The sequence below is a fragment of the Ictidomys tridecemlineatus genome, chromosome 4, assembly GCF_052094955.1.
Source record: "Ictidomys tridecemlineatus isolate mIctTri1 chromosome 4, mIctTri1.hap1, whole genome shotgun sequence".
Classification (NCBI taxonomy): Eukaryota; Metazoa; Chordata; class Mammalia; order Rodentia; family Sciuridae; genus Ictidomys; species Ictidomys tridecemlineatus.
In genome coordinates, this window is record NC_135480.1 from 151,293,521 (window position 1) to 151,309,365 (window position 15,845).

A 15,845-nucleotide genomic window follows, 5' to 3' on the forward strand; every position below is an offset into this window, starting at 1 on the left:
TGGACATGTAAGAAAATAAGACAACCTACAATCCAATGTGAATTTCCCCAAATTGAAAATGGTCTTCTGAATGGCTGAAGTAGAATAAAGGAAAAGATGAACAAGAAGGAAGAGAAGTGGGGAAGAGAATAAGAGATTTCTTTTATGTCCCATCAAATAGTTGACAAACATTATTGGATTATGTAAACTGAAAAAAGGCCTAAGGATGGAGGTGGATGCTAGTAAACCTGGACAGTGCTTACCCTGCACAAAAATTCAAATAAAACCAGGAAATCTAAAGATTTTGGGAAGGCCATGCAGATAACTCAGATTGCCACAGGCCCTGCTATTCCATATTCACGTGGAACTTCATATACTTGGTGCCTCTCCATCTACTTGAGGTTGGACCCCACGAAAGGCCTGTGATAGGGTGGAATATTACAGCTTGTAGGGATTGAGGGATCATGTAGCCCAAATGCCCCCGTTTAAGGTGGATCTGAGAGAGAACAAGGGAAGTAAGAGGGAGGGTAGTATTTTAAGATTCTTAGCAAGTAAGTCAGTAAAAACCATTAGGAATCTTAGCAGCTTAGGGACCAAACAGCTATTTGTTGTTTGTCACAACCATGAGATTCAGATGGAGCTACCAGAATAAGGACAGTTCAATTATCAATAATTCATCAATTGTTTTCACTATAGATCCCTGTTGCTGTGGAATAACAGAAATGCCCAGTTTCATAACACTTAAGATATCCAAATACACATACACACAAAGGCTTTTCATTTATCATCATCAAAACTTCACAGTTTTTAAAGACAATAGTATTTTAAGACCATATTCAGTTCACTGTTCCTTCATAAATAGGCAACTTTCTGGGAATGCATCGATATCTTGATATTAGTGCTAGTATTATTTTAGACAGAGGAATAAACTCATTCACAAACAACACTGAAAAATCTACTTATTCCTTGTAACCTCTTTTTCGGTGAAGACTCTCAGCATACATCAATGTACTTGGCATAAATTTGTATACTGGGAAGCTTATCAATTCAGAATATTTTATGAACTTTACAACCCCAAATGGTAAATCAATATCACTAAGTATTAATATCACTGAACAAACATAAAATAACATCTTGAAAAGGTACAACTACTACATTGTTAGTGTGAATATTTTTAAGTTGGCTATTTATTCAACATTTTTATATTGGATTGTGAGTCATATTTAATGAAAAAAGACCCGATATTCATTTTCAAGAAAATGGACAAAAAGAAGAGAAAGGCAACTCTTGGAAGTGCTACAAAGTAAATATACAGTGATTTACCTCATATTCCTGGGAAAACTTCAAGTTGTCATTTGCTTTCAACCTTTCAATGTGATCTGCAAGTTCCAAGATAGGTATTGGAGGATGGCTAGCCATACCTATTAAAAAAGGAAAGAAAAAATGCCTTTGAAAACAGATGAAAATTATGTCAACTCTTCCAAAATATAGAGAACACTGTAGTTAGAAATGGCCTGAAAATATGTGAGTAGTAAAGATGTTTTAGGTGAGGAAGCAGGCAGATAGTTTGGTTACTCAAAGCAGGACATGCTCTTGAAGGATGGATTTTGTAGCCAAATAGAAAAGTCACCAAGCATAATCCCCAAACTAGCACTCCTAGTGTGAAAGAAAGCGTTATTGTGCTATGAGTCAATGAGGTTAGCTAGCGGAGAAAAACCGAGTCAGGCTTGATGTCAGCTTCTGCTTTGAGTAATGACTGTTATGTCATTTCAAACTCCTTCTCCTGCACTGTGTGAAATGGAAATTGGGTGGAATTAAATGGTGTAAAGTGAGCTAAGAAAACAGACACTGAGAAAGGCCTAAAAGGGAAAGAGTAGTAGCTTGATAGGAAACAAAAAGTGACTTATGCATAATCAAGGAAAACTAACTTGAAGAATGAAGGTTACCAGGGTAACCGGAATCATCTGAACCTGCAAAGGAAATGATGGTGTAAATAAAAGAACGAATTTGTTGGAAAAAAAAATAATGAAATGGATAGCCTGATATGCTTTCAAAAAGGACTAATAAAAATGCTGCAAGTTTTGGCAGGATTCACTGTACATTGTGACTAGATTAGGATCGTTTTAGTATTGTACAAACCTGTAGGTGACTGACATTCACATGCAAACATGGACACAAAAAATGACATGCACCACAGCTCACTGACAATAATCACTGTCGACACAGCAGACACCAAACTGAACTTCAAAAATGTTTCCACTAGGAGCAGATTGTAGTGATTGGGGTTGCAGCCTTCTCTTAAAAATGTTTATAAATGGCCACACTAACAACTTTATGGTATTTTACCCAGGTCCCAGTATTCAACCCCCAGAAAAACCTACAATCTACTTCAGGTGTAAACATCTTTGTCCACTAATGGCAAATGAATTCAGGAAAGTGAGCACACGATGAAAGGACTAGGATCCAAACAGGGTGGGAAAGGAAAGAAAGCAGGGGGTGGGGTGGAGGGACACACATCTTAGTTCAGTCTGCCAGCTGAAGACATATTAATTCCACAGATCTTGTTAAAAATAATCCGCTGTTAATTATGGTGATTCCTGTGTTTTTATGATGTCTTTTAACTTTTCATAGGATTTGCATTTTGTTTCATTCTGATTAATTTTGCAAGAATATCATGAGAGAGCTTGGCTGACTCATTGCTTAGAGTCACAATGGCAGCTGGCTAGAGAAACCTGAACTAGCATGTCCCCAGGGAAGCCTCAGAAGGAGAAAAGTCCTGAGGGAGAAGCTCAAACTGGAAGCTGTCCACATTCTGCTGTCACTGGGACCCTCTGGAGGGTGTTGGGCTGTGGAAAGATGACCTTTAAGTCCACATGACAGGGGACTGGTTTATGGGCACTTTAGAAATTATGCCTTATTGAAAGTCACCCAGTAAGTTCCTCACCTCCAATGCTGAATTATCAATGGTTCTGGTTAATTAAGTAAAAAGCTACTTTGCTTCTTCAAGACTACCATTTAGCACAGTGCTGTGAGTTGAGGTGGTTAAGAGTTCACGGCTGTGAAGGTCTGTTGCCAGTCAGCCAAAATCTTGAGTGGAGATCCAATAAAAACGAATTGGTTAGAAATAGAAACTCTTTGTTGGTGATATAATTATGCATTTGGACCAACATTTTGGAGCCCTTTCTGAAACTTTTCTGTAGAGAGGGTAGAATTGAACTAATTTGCATTCTAGGGAGGGAGTGGGTGGGTGACAGTGATCTGATAATTAAAGTGATCTTATCCAGATGAGGCACTCCCCAGTGAAAAGAATGGAAAATGCAAAGACACAAGAGACTTTAGGCTTATCTGGAAATGAAAATGGACTGATGTGGACATCATTACAGTGCTTTAACAGAGAAAATAATAGAGACAAAGATGTTTAGACCTTTTCGAGCGAATCGTGGGAGAGAGTTATTATCATATATGGACTGAGTGGTGGTTTGGCTAGAGAGGGAGGACACAGAGCCAATCAGGGAGGCGTAGGGGACTGAATTACTGCTCAAAGCTGCAAAAAGTAAAGCCAGTTGGAGATGGGAAAAGTATTAGTATAACAGCAGTAGAAGACCATAATAAACAACCAAAGATGCGATCAACACATTTACTTTGGGCATGCACTGGCACATGGTCTGGGAGTATTACTTTGGAAACTAATTACAGAGAAATCCAAGCAAATCTGTTCTTTCTCTCAATCAAAATATACACTGCATGCATAGATACTACAGCATTAAAAAAATCATTCTCTGAGACTTGTGAGTAGTACCATTTTGCACCAAATTTCTAGGGCAAATAAAAATGGCGGAATGGATGCTTCACAGAAAAAGGGCAAATTTGTGGAAATCCAATGGCACAAAAGAAATCCTAGCCCAGAATACTGGACATGAGTTTTACTTCTGGTTTGGACCTGTACTAACAGAGACAAATTACTTATTTTCAAGCAGGTCAATTTCTTTATCTGTAAAATCAAAGTGTAGAACTAGATAAATTCTGGGGTAACTCTGTATTTCACAGTTCTCATTTCTGCCACATATACATAGGATTGCTGAACACAGGAGAGACCAGTCTGTTTGACTTTGTTCATATATAAGGGTCCTAAAAGTTATTGCAGCTTTTCTTTAAGGGGTAGAAGCACTGATTTTTATAAAACAGGAAACTAGTACTCAGTTGAACTGTCTATGTTCTAAATTATATAAACTTAATGACATTTTCTTTAGCTAGCCAAGGATAATTTCGATGATATATTAAGTATCTAAAAGACTAAATGTCAAAAAATTATACCAAAGAATAAACCTGACATAAAACAACTCTAACCTGAAACTCTTTAGTTTATATCAGAAAATAATCACCAAGGATTTACTCCTATATAAAGATATATCACTTCCCAGAAATTTCTTCATTGCCTTATGTTGAATACAATTTGTGATATAATGAAGTGCATTATGTGCTGAATGAAAAAAATAGACGCTAACAAAATTAAGAATACCAAGTTGATCCCACTGTAGTACATTTTCAGTCTTTTGTCTGGCCACCTGGCCATCGCTCAGTTTAGAAACCAAAGGTTTTTATTAGAATAGTATTTTCATATTTGATTCTGAAGTGCCTTAAAATTTCTTCTTGCAGGCTGCACACCAGACCAATTAATTCACAATCTCTAGGTGTGGATGCCAGACAGTGATATATTTTTAAAGTTTACCAGCCTTGGCTCTCTGTTCTGTGGGAACTCATGATGGGGGGCAGGGGAAGGCCTATAACTCCATTTATTACTGTTTTTTTCCTAACCCAACAGCCTGTCAGGATTTATGAGAATGAGATGAGCTTTCTCCTGGTGCTATCTTTGAATCTCCTCTGACTCCCCATTAGCAAGCATTAGTCCTTTAGCTATAATTAGCAGCAAAGAACATGAAGCACTGCTAAGGACTGATGGGGACTTGCTAGTGTCATGGCCTCATCAATTCAAAGCTACAAACGTGCGACACAAATGAATTTTAAAGGCACATGTTGAATCTGAGCAGTTTTCATACTGAAGCTATGATACCTAAAACATAGAGTGTCATCATGAAAAATGACAGACGCAGTCACTAAAATCTGCCTTCAGTTGGAGGAAAAAACATGATGCCCACTTTTAATGGGTACATGTTTGTGCTAATAATGTCATGGTGACTTCCTTCTAAGAAGTACAACTTGAAAATCATGGCCTTTTAAGCTGAGAGGTATCTTAGAGGTTACTTAGCCCAGAGTTTTCATTTCATACAAGAGAATTCTGAAGTCCACAAAAGTTAAATGACCAGTATGTATCCCAGATAATAAACAAGAATGTTCAAATGCTGTTTGGATATCTTTCTATTGTGCTATTTGAATGGTAATTAGAATCATCTAATTCAGTTGTTGTCTCCCATGACTGAGGGGGCCAAGGCTGGCAAGGTAAATAATCAAAGATGATTAGGTACTATGCAGTAAATATTTTCATAAAGAAAAGCACTCATAGGCTTGGCTGTGGCTCAGTGGTAGAGCGATAGCCTAGCACATGTGAGGCACTGGGTTTGATCCTCAGCACCACACAAACATAAATGAATAAAGTCATTGTGTCCATCTACAACTAAAGAAAAATATTTAAAAAAGAAAAAAAAAGCATGCATTCCCATTTCCACACAATAAGCAGATTTTGGAGGCTGTCTTTAGTTCCCATACTTTCAATACAGGTTCAGAAGAAAATGAAAAATAACAACACAGATGAGATAAAATGGTGACTAATGCTCAATCTCAATTTCAGAACCATCTTAGGGCTGGTGGAAATGCAGGAATTTCTGAGAAGGGGAGCTATCCAGCCTTAGCACTTGCTCTGCCAAGTGGAAATGCAGTCTGACAAGGTCAGACTTCTCAGGTTTCAATGATAACGGAAAATCCAGATTATTTTATAACATCTCCTCAGTTTTCAACATTGACTCAAAATTTTCTTGAAATCTAGTGCACATCAAAGATAGGACCTTCTCAGGCTATATTCTGCCAACCAGATTGTGACCTCTGTTTAAAATAACAGAATCTTCCTTTTTGTAAGTGTAAAAATTAAAATCAAAGACTGCTAGTAGGGACAGACTGCATGCTAGTATCCACAAGGCAATGGGTGTGGTACCGAGATTTATGTTGGAGATATAATATGGGTACTTTTTGATGGTTCATTCTCTGTGGGTTCATCTATCCTTCTCTCCCCCAACTCAAACCACTATTAATTTTACCAGTTTAAATGAAGATGAAAGAAGTTAAAGGACTTGATCAAGGCCATCATTATCAACAAAGTATGGTAACAGAGAGGCTCTGACCCTAGACCATGTCATTCTCACTTAGGGCACCTCTCCTCATGCCATGCTATCTCCCATCATTTAACACTCCTGCAAGAGTGGTGACATGCATAAAACTGGGCCTGTAAGACTGAGCTATCAGCAACACAGAGATCATAAATCATCCTCAGTGTAAGAAAACCTGTTAGTATAATAACTTCATTCACAGTATACATCTATTTCCACAGAGGGGGACAGGTAAAGAGTACACACACCTATTTACGTATTTTCCAGGTATTTCTTGCCAAAATATTAAGTTTCCATAAAAATATGAATTAAAAATATAAATTCCATATATCAAAACCTATAGTACTATTTGGCAGCTGATTTAAAGAAGAAACATTGGTCTATGGTATTTTACATTGTCAACAAAAATGTTCTGTCATTTAGAATATGCTTCTGATGATTACATTACCCATAGAGAAATGTTTATCAAACAGGTGAGCATCCCTAATTAAAAAATCCAAAAATCTAAAATGCTCTAATATCTGAACTTTTTGAGCCCTGACATGATATCACTGTGTGGAAAATTCCATACCTGACTTCACATAACGATAGCAGTAAAATTGTAGGCACACTAAATTGCATAAAATTTCATTTAGTCTTAGAGAATAATACTTCACTCAGTGATGGTCAGAAGATGTATATAAAACAAATTATTTTACACTTGGACTTGAGTTCCATTCCCAAGATATCTCAGTATCTATATGCAAATATTTCACAATCCAAGAAAATCCCAAATCCTGAACATACTTCTAGCCCCAAGTACTTTGGAAGGGATTTTCATCCCACACTTGCTTTATTTTCATTCATTTTAATCCTTGCATTAAATGCCAAATGGTACTTTATACCTTATAATAATTTTGTTAAGTACAGCTTTTGAGGTTACTAATAAGGGTGGTATATCTATTAGATGATGTTTTCTGTCATGATATATGCTTATTTGTAATATCTTGAGAATACTCTGATTATACTTTTCAACATACTGTAATAAAAGTTGAATAGTTTATGGTCATAGACCAAGGAGAAGCTACTGTGTCCATCAAATCAATGGCCACAGTCTTGTCAAAAGTGTATTTAACAGACCTAACAGAGAGAGAGAAACAGTTTACTAAAGACTTGTCATATTTTAACATAATTTATGTACTACTCAATAAAGTCTGCTATGTTTATAAACTAATGATAAGTTAAAGAACATTTGTTTGTAAGGCACAATTGTTCCTTGGTAAAACAATAATGATAATTTGATAATTCATGATGAAGACCATCATTGAGTGAAGTATTATTATCTAAGACTGTTTTGTCAGGTTAAGTATTGAGTGGCATAATTAAGATTCACTTTTAATGTAGAATTTCTCAAAATTTGAAATTTGAACAGAGCATATTCCTATACAGTGAAATTTTCCATTTCAATTCAATGAATCAGGGTTTTCAAAAATACAAAACATAAAAAACACATACAGCGATCTCCATCTAGGTTGCCTGCCTACCTACCTACATCTCTTATGGTAAAAAATATGGAGAACAAAGCCCAGATCGGCTAGCATGGATCCAATTACTAGTATCAGTTGATCAGCAGCGATGCTTCTAGAGCTTTCAAAGCCCATTTGGTTGCAGTGCAGATACTTCTGCTGCTGACACCACTGTTTCTGATCCGTTAACTTTTTACGAGTTTGTTTTTGTTTTTCACAGCCCATCAATCACCTACCATCTATGTATGCTTTAGGGCAAAACATATTAAGGTCACCCACCCAATGAAAACGAGGACTTTATGTTGTGACATCTGATATCAATCCTTAAATCTCTTTTTGGAAAAGATGTAAGCATAAAACCATTGTTTTGTTTTTGCTTGGAGATATTTTTGGGGAGAGGGGGGTTGAGCAGGGGCAGCAGATCCTATAAGGTCACACCCAGGCAGACACAGTGGAAGGTAGTGGCTGGTGCACCACCTGATTCTGTCAGTTACATCCCCCCTTACACCTTTGTAGTAAAAAAGAAGCTTATTTATCTAAAACACTGAACTTCCAAATTTGCTTTGTTGGGAAGAAGTAGAAATATGCATAGGTATCTGAGATGTCTGTGGTTTGCTTATATATCACCCTCTTTTGACAACATTATATGTATCTTGGTCATTTTGTCCTATTCTAGAGGCTGTGGACCAGAGAGGTTAAACTATCAGTGAAGGATTTTTATAATATTTAAAAAAGACTGCAATTGACAGTCTCTATAGAAATGATGAATGTGCCTGCTCTAGGACCCTCTGACTCACATTTCCAAGTGTCCCAGCATGTAGAAAGAGCAATGATGGTATGAAAAGATCTGGGCTTGGTACTGCTCATATCTGCAATGGTCAAGTATAGAAAGTAGCATCCATTAGTAGGGGATGAATCAATGCACCTTGAAATCTACAGAACAGAATACCATCAGGTGCTAAAAAGGAGATCAAATCTAATACAGTACCTTGGGGAAAGTTTTTCTGTTTTGGTTTGGTTTTTATAGTACTAGGGAATGAATGCAGGGGAGCTTTATCACTGAGCTACATCTGCAGCCCTTTTTATTTTGTATTTTAAGATGAGGTCTCATCAAATTGCTGAGGCTGGCCTTCAACTTGTGATCCTCCTGGCTTAGCCTCCCAACTCACTGGGACAGGTGTGTGCCATAGTTCCCTGCTAGTGAAAAGGTCTATTTTGATATAAGTTAAAAGTTAATGGGCTGGGATTGTTGCTTAATGGTAGAGCACTCACCCAACATGTGTGAGGCACTGGGTTTGATCCTCAGCATCACATAAAAATAAATAAAAGTATTGTGTCCAACTACAACTAAAAATTAAAATAAAGTTAAAAAAGCAAATTGCGTATATATTCATCTGTCTATCCATCCCCCTATTCTACATTTTATAAGGTTAAAATATTAAATACACAAATAAGAGTCTGAAAGAATACGCATGGAACTACATACAGCAGATATTTCTGGAGTACGAAAGTGAAGTAGGGGTAAAAAATCTTTTCCTTTTTATTTTATATATGTTAAGAAAAATAAAAAGTTTGAAAGTGATGGGATAAAGAGTATTCTTTCCTAAAAGTGTCCTTCCCTCCCCCTTTCTTAACTTCAAATTAGAAAAAATTCAAACATGAAAAATTTAAAGAATAATAAAATGAATACTTATTTAACTGCAAACTGTATACAATTATCTACAAGCTTATTTTCTATTTTCTAAAATCTCTCAAACATGTGCTCTTTTGACATTAAAACCAAGACATATTGGGATGGTGGATTAAAATAACTAGGAAAACTTTGGAGACAGGGTTTTCTTAAATTCCTGAGACTGGCATTAAACTCAAAACCCTCCTACCCTAGTCTCTAAGGTAGCTAGGATTACAGGTATGTGCTACTTTCCTGGCTATTATTATTATTAAAGAAAAAATCTTTCCTTCCAGCCAAGGCTAATAAACAGAGTTCACTTTTGCCTACTATCCAACCCATCTGTCAACCCTCCGGAAATGCATACCAAGTTTCTGCTATCCACAAAGACATGTGAGGTTTAGTAAAGGTTTCATTTGAAAGCTTCTTTAATAAGCAAGTATTTTCTTCCCTTCCTCCACTACTCTTAAAGATTTGTAAAACTTGATCAGCAGTTAATAATTCTAGAAAATTCCTCAACTCCATGTCCTCTTTCCTTTAGTAATGTTGTTATTTATTCTGCTACCCCAGGTGGTGAGTGTAACCTTGACGGCATGATACCTGCCTATGTACTTATGTCTCCCTTTAAACTTTGTAAAGTTCTTGGTGATACCAGAGGTGCCCCTGCAATGGAAAATTCCACACTAGTTCTGCCTGACCCTGGACACCTGTACTTGAAGACTTATTGATGTGAACCATTATTATCTTAAGACATTAGGCAGCTTAGGTTCTCTCAAACACAACCTGGCTGCATACTACTTGTCTGTACCTTATGGCAGATGTATACATTCTTGGACAACTGTTACCAGCAGAGACAACTGCTTTCAATTGGAAAAGCCTGAGCCTCCCTGACCTGCTCAGATGCTGGAATGCAAAGTTTCACTATTGGAGGAACTTGGTTCTTACCCAATATTTATAAGTATGATAAAGCAATTTTTCTCTCCATATCCCCCAACCTCACAAAGATGGTTATACTGAAAACATCAGACTTTTCTTTCCTTTGGGTCTTAGCTGAGTAATAGTAACAAAATTCTGAGTTGTTCCTGACCAAAGTATCTGGGGTACTGCTAAATTAACAGAATATTATCATAGGGAACTTGGAACATTGGACAAAAATGGGAGGAAAAGACTCCTCAAAACTAGAATTTCCAACAAGAACAAATAACTGAAAATGTAAATGGATCTTCAAGATTTTCATTTTTTAGGAAAACAAAATTTATATAATCAGTGAACTAAGCCACATGCTTCCTTTACCTTCAGAGAGGCTGAATGAATTTCAAATGATTTTTTTTTAGTATTTTATCATTCATAACAGACCCATCAGAAGTGGAAATCAATTTCCTTTCATGGGCAAGTTCTGCGCTAGGCACCAGGTATATAAATCAAATCACAGGTTTCTTATTTCATTCAAAGTAATTTTTTTGAAATGAAAGTGAGGATAATTAATTCCCCACTTATGCATATCATTAATAAATTTTCTTAAATGTTATAAGGTTTGGGGATAAGCAATTTGACGTTCATAGGTATGAAATATATAATAGCATATTTCACACAGTAAAATATAAAATGTTTAAAATCCAAAAATTAAGTAGACTATTAGCACCTGCTATATAATATCTCATAAAGGATCACTTTATCTCACTACACAGAAAAACCCTTAATTCTTTGTGAATAAAAGGGAGAAATAAAACAGCACAATAAGGTTGCTTGGTTAAAGATCCCATCTTCTGCTCTCTTCCTATTGGCAAGAAATTAAGGTAATTCATAGCCACTGGCTGGCATCCATAGTGGCTGAAGTAAATGGTCACATCTCTGTGAATTCACATTAGCAAGCTGAGTCTATTTCCTCTATAAACTGGTAAACTTTTCATGACAGGAGGCCACATCATAAAGCTTGGGAGAAAAGAGACTATTTCAACAAATCAAGCTTAAGTGGATGGCTCACCAGAGCCACAGGGCACAATACAATGTTCCCTGAGTGGGCACTTGTGCTAAGATCTTAGGACAATTTCTCCTTTTCTATTCTCTTCCTCTACTGAATCCCCTTCCTTCTTTATTCATTTTGTCCTCTTTGTTCCATATCCATTTAGTGATAAACGTAATCTTTTATTGACACCTATTACCATTTTCACTTTGTAAAGGCCTTAGTGATACAAGGTGGTGCCATTTCAATTGTCACATTCTCTCTCCTTCCCAGTGACTTGTTTGAACTTAACATATGCTCTCTATAAATGGAATTAACATTCCTGACACATGAGGAAAACAATCTTAATGAGATATTTGGATTTGCCACATTTGAAAAACTGTCCGTGAAAGTGAGGTCTCTTGAGAGAAGGCATTCTTGGTCTCCTGTGCTCTCTTAGGGATCCTTTCTACACAGTTCATTTGTGCTTTGCAATTGAGCCTGGAAGCTTTCTCTGTGAGTTCCCTAAGAGAAAGGGAGAGCACTTCCCTCGACTCTCTTCTTTCGGGAATACATTTACCTTCATCCTCAACTCTCGACTGTATCTCAGCCTCTGCTGGAAGACCACAGTTAGTTCCAGCACAGATCACAGTTTACAAAAAAGCAGTACAAAACAGTAAGCTACTGGGGCTGAGGTTATGGCTCAGCGGTAGAGTGCACGCCTCGCACCTACAAGGACCTGGGTTCGATCCTCAGCACCACATGTAAATAAATGAAATAAAATTAGAAAAAAAAAGCTATTAAAAAAATCAGTAAGTTACTACTAAAGAAAAGCCTGCTCTTTTTCTCTATTTCTAAAATGTATGATTGGTGATGAGGCAAGTTATGCAGGAATCATGTGGCATATAATGGCTTTCAGGGTTTCTTCTATTCATTCACAGTTAGCCAACATGGAGATGAATTTTTAGGTTCATTATTAAGAAATCTCCTGTAGCCTGAAATAGTCAGTATACCATCTTAAAATACAGCTAACCAAGATTCATTGCAACTTATTGCATATCAATTTTCCTTCAAGGGGCACCGAGAGGACAAGTCAACGAAGCATCCAGGGGACTCAAGTTTGTTCAGCCATCATGTGCATGCTCATGGTCTTCATTGATTAGCCTTTGAAAAAGGCATATAGGAGATGTTTAGCTATGTGTACAATTCTTTCACTTTTACTTATGAAGGTATATTCTTGCTTTCTAAAAAAACAAATTGAGAAGTCTGACCTCATTTGAGTTAGACTATTTTTTAAAAATCTGTGATCATTGTATAACCACTTTGAAAATGGTAAACATCTCTTTCCATTGAAAAGTTATTGGTTACTGTGATACCTTTATGTGTAAAAGAGAAAAAAAATATGCTAACCACAATAAACTATGCATTTTCAATTCAAGGCAGTTCATGGAGAATGTCTACTCTAATAGACCTATGTTGTAACAGGCTGGGAGTTAGAACATTCACTTGACACAAAGGAAGCTCGCCTACAATTTGGGGTATAAGCTATAACCAAATGTTAATCCAAAAGACTTCTTAGAGCAACTCTATTTTGTTCATCAGTATAAGGTATTAAGACAGTGCCACTCAACTTTGTACTCTTAGCTCTGTCATTTATTTGCCACTCATTTGGTATGAACAAATTTTGGTTGAAAGAAAACAAAATAGATCTTGGCTTGCATTAACAATAATCAACAAAATGCCCCTCAGTATTTTTCCTCTGTTGAAGCACTTATTGTTCATTAAGAAAAAACTGTTTCATGTATCATGTATATTTACTGCATATATATCTGCAGTAAAAAACCAAACCAAACCAAACCAAACCAAACCTGAATTTATCAGTGAGATTGAGCATAGAAAATATTTTAAAAACATTTGCAATTGTGCCTGGAATTTTTCCTCTTCTCCTTCCTATCTTTTGTTCCTTTCTCTTCCTTCCTCCCTCTTTTAGAATAGCATAAACAAAAATAGGAACATATAGAACAAATCTATGCTTTCCCCATGGGATGAATGGTGTAAACATTCATCTGTTTATTCATGCATACACTTTGTAAGATGAGAAGCTACATCTTTCCAGAGTGGCGTCAATAAAAATAATAAACTGTATTAAATCCATTACAAGTGCTAGACATTTTTACAAAGATGATAGCTTTTCGAAGATTTAATGAAAACTACAATTCTTCGCTCTCCCCCAATCCACTTTAGAACTGTACAAAAATCATAATTTCCTTTCACACATAGGATGGGGTGAACCTCAACAATATTAAAAGAGCAGGAAGAAAGAAGCTTTAAAAAAATGATATATTCATCTCTCAAAACGATATCACCTGGGCTATAAAACTTCCCACAAAGGCTGTGTTTGGGACAAGCAGGGTCATGCTCTTACCTGGTGTTTGAAAGTTAAGGCGTCTCAGTTCTACTGGGTCTGTTGGATGGTGTGAAGGGACCTCCTTACTGTTCGGTATGCTGCTCTTTCTAGATTCAGACTCTGCCCTCTTCCTATAAGGAGAAAATTAAAATTTAAGAATTGAAAAACATTCTTTTTAAAAGTAGAGAGTCACACCACCTTCCACTCTCAAGTTTCCAGTTTCAAAACTTTCTAACCAGCTAGTATTATAGCCTTGGCCAAGGTGCTTTTATTTTCTGTTGGCCTACAGTGATGCTTCGGGTCTAAAATGTTTAAGTGGATGATCTTAAAGTTCTCCTTCTGCTCTAGGATTAAACGATTCAGTGCCTCTGCCTTTTGGCTTTAATGGTGTGTTAGTAATAGAGCGCTTCGTCTTGTTCAGCCATCCTCTCTTACCTACCATTTATATTTTGTGAGAAATGGGTAGGGTGCCCCTAGTAGCCAAAACAAACATTGTTACAATAGAGAAACTACCTGGCCTTAAGCTGAACAGTTAAATCTTTCCTCTTCTTAAGAATATATATCTAGTGACTACAGAGTGGAGATACATTGAATTTTCCCATAAGGCGGGTAAATGTAGTAAATGCATTTCTAAGATATTACTGTATCTTAATACCTAGAAGGAGAATTGAAACCAAACAGACCAACATGCCCTTTCTCTTTCAAACTGGAAGGAAAGAGGACAGTTGGCTGTTTCCAGTGACATTACATTATCTTGTTAATGAAAAGCAATCACAGAATGATCAGAGGAAAAGTAATTTCATCTCATGGGCACTCCACCTCTCCTGATGAATATTCAAGGTAACATTAATGTAACATTAATTTGTTACAAATATCATTTTTCACAAAGTTCACCCTGTCTTTATTTTACAAGCTATCTATTGGTTGTACTAAACATACTTATTTAAAATGTCATAATAAAATGTTAAACTTCAAGGTAAGACATTTGTTCACAAACTTTCTTTATCCATTTTTCCAAATTCAAATAACTATCTCCTTGTAGACTGAATTAGATTAAAAATCCCATCATCAAAAGGAAGCCTTTTTCAGACTGTGCTTTTTTTTCCCTCAAATATAGTCTCTGAGCTAGATTATCATTCTATCCAGCATCATAGCATCTCACTCCTGGCTCAGAGCAAAAGCATCCTCATTCTGGGAAAGAAGTGCTTCCAAGTAGATAGGTGCTTTCTCTTCCATATGTGATTGTGGTACAGCTCATTAGTGTTGCTGTGGCAAAGGGCTCTCATTTAAGGCCAACCAGCACATTCTATGGTTAGCCAGAGGGTGCCTATTAAATAGCCTTTCTTTCCCTCTCTGCTTATAAAACAAAACTAACCAGGGGATGAAGGGAAGATGGATGCAAAGGGGATGTGCATTTGGTTTGCTCAAGTGCAATGCCTTCGGCAAAACATCCTCACTAGAATGAATTTCCTTGGGCAAGTCCTATTAGCCACCTTGCTTTCTAAGCATCTTGGATTAACCTGTCTCAGGATTTCTTTTTTTTCTACCTAAAAGTGTCAGGTATAGCCTTAGGATAGAATGTACTGCCAAGCCAGACTACCAATCAGAGGTGAGTAGTGATTTTGAAATATGCCAAGGTACTGGCAGCTCCAGATACATGGAATAGAAAACGAAAAGGAAAAGAAGATATGGAAGATTGGTGAGAAAGATGAGAAGGAAGAAAGATGCGGGGGGTGGGGGGGCGCGCTCGAAAAACAATGGGAAAGGAGCATATGATGACCAGTTTCAGAATAGAAAATGTCACTGCATTCACGCTATGGGTATTTGCCTCACAACACTGAGAGATTCATTTTACCACCAAAGATGCAAAATCGAAATGGGTTAATGAAATGTCACGGAGTTCAGCTAGCCAATCAATCTCTCACAAAGGCTATGGTTGGTCTTCTCACTTCAATTAATACCAGTGTCCCATCTCAGGCTTTGGCCTTTTCATGGAAGTTGGCAC

At 36.8% G+C, this 15,845-nt stretch overlaps 1 protein-coding gene across 50 annotated transcripts in view; it reads right to left on the reverse strand.

Moving 5' to 3' along the window:
* Positions 1 to 15,845, reverse strand: part of Ptprd (protein tyrosine phosphatase receptor type D) — a 2,128,582-nt gene that overhangs the window by 100,410 nt on the left and 2,012,327 nt on the right. For 29 of the 50 annotated variants that reach the window (XM_040285790.2, XM_040285762.2, XM_040285761.2 and 26 more), the window contains 3 exons: positions 13,859 to 13,971; positions 1,908 to 1,949; positions 1,303 to 1,400 (listed from right to left, as the gene is read on the reverse strand). In XM_040285790.2, the coding sequence (XP_040141724.1) occupies positions 1,303 to 1,400; positions 1,908 to 1,949; positions 13,859 to 13,971 (253 nt within the window). The remainder of the gene's footprint in view (positions 1 to 1,302; positions 1,401 to 1,907; positions 1,950 to 13,858; positions 13,972 to 15,845) is intronic. The other 21 variants (XM_021728222.3, XM_021728228.3, XM_040285775.2 and 18 more) reach the window with 1 other exon arrangement.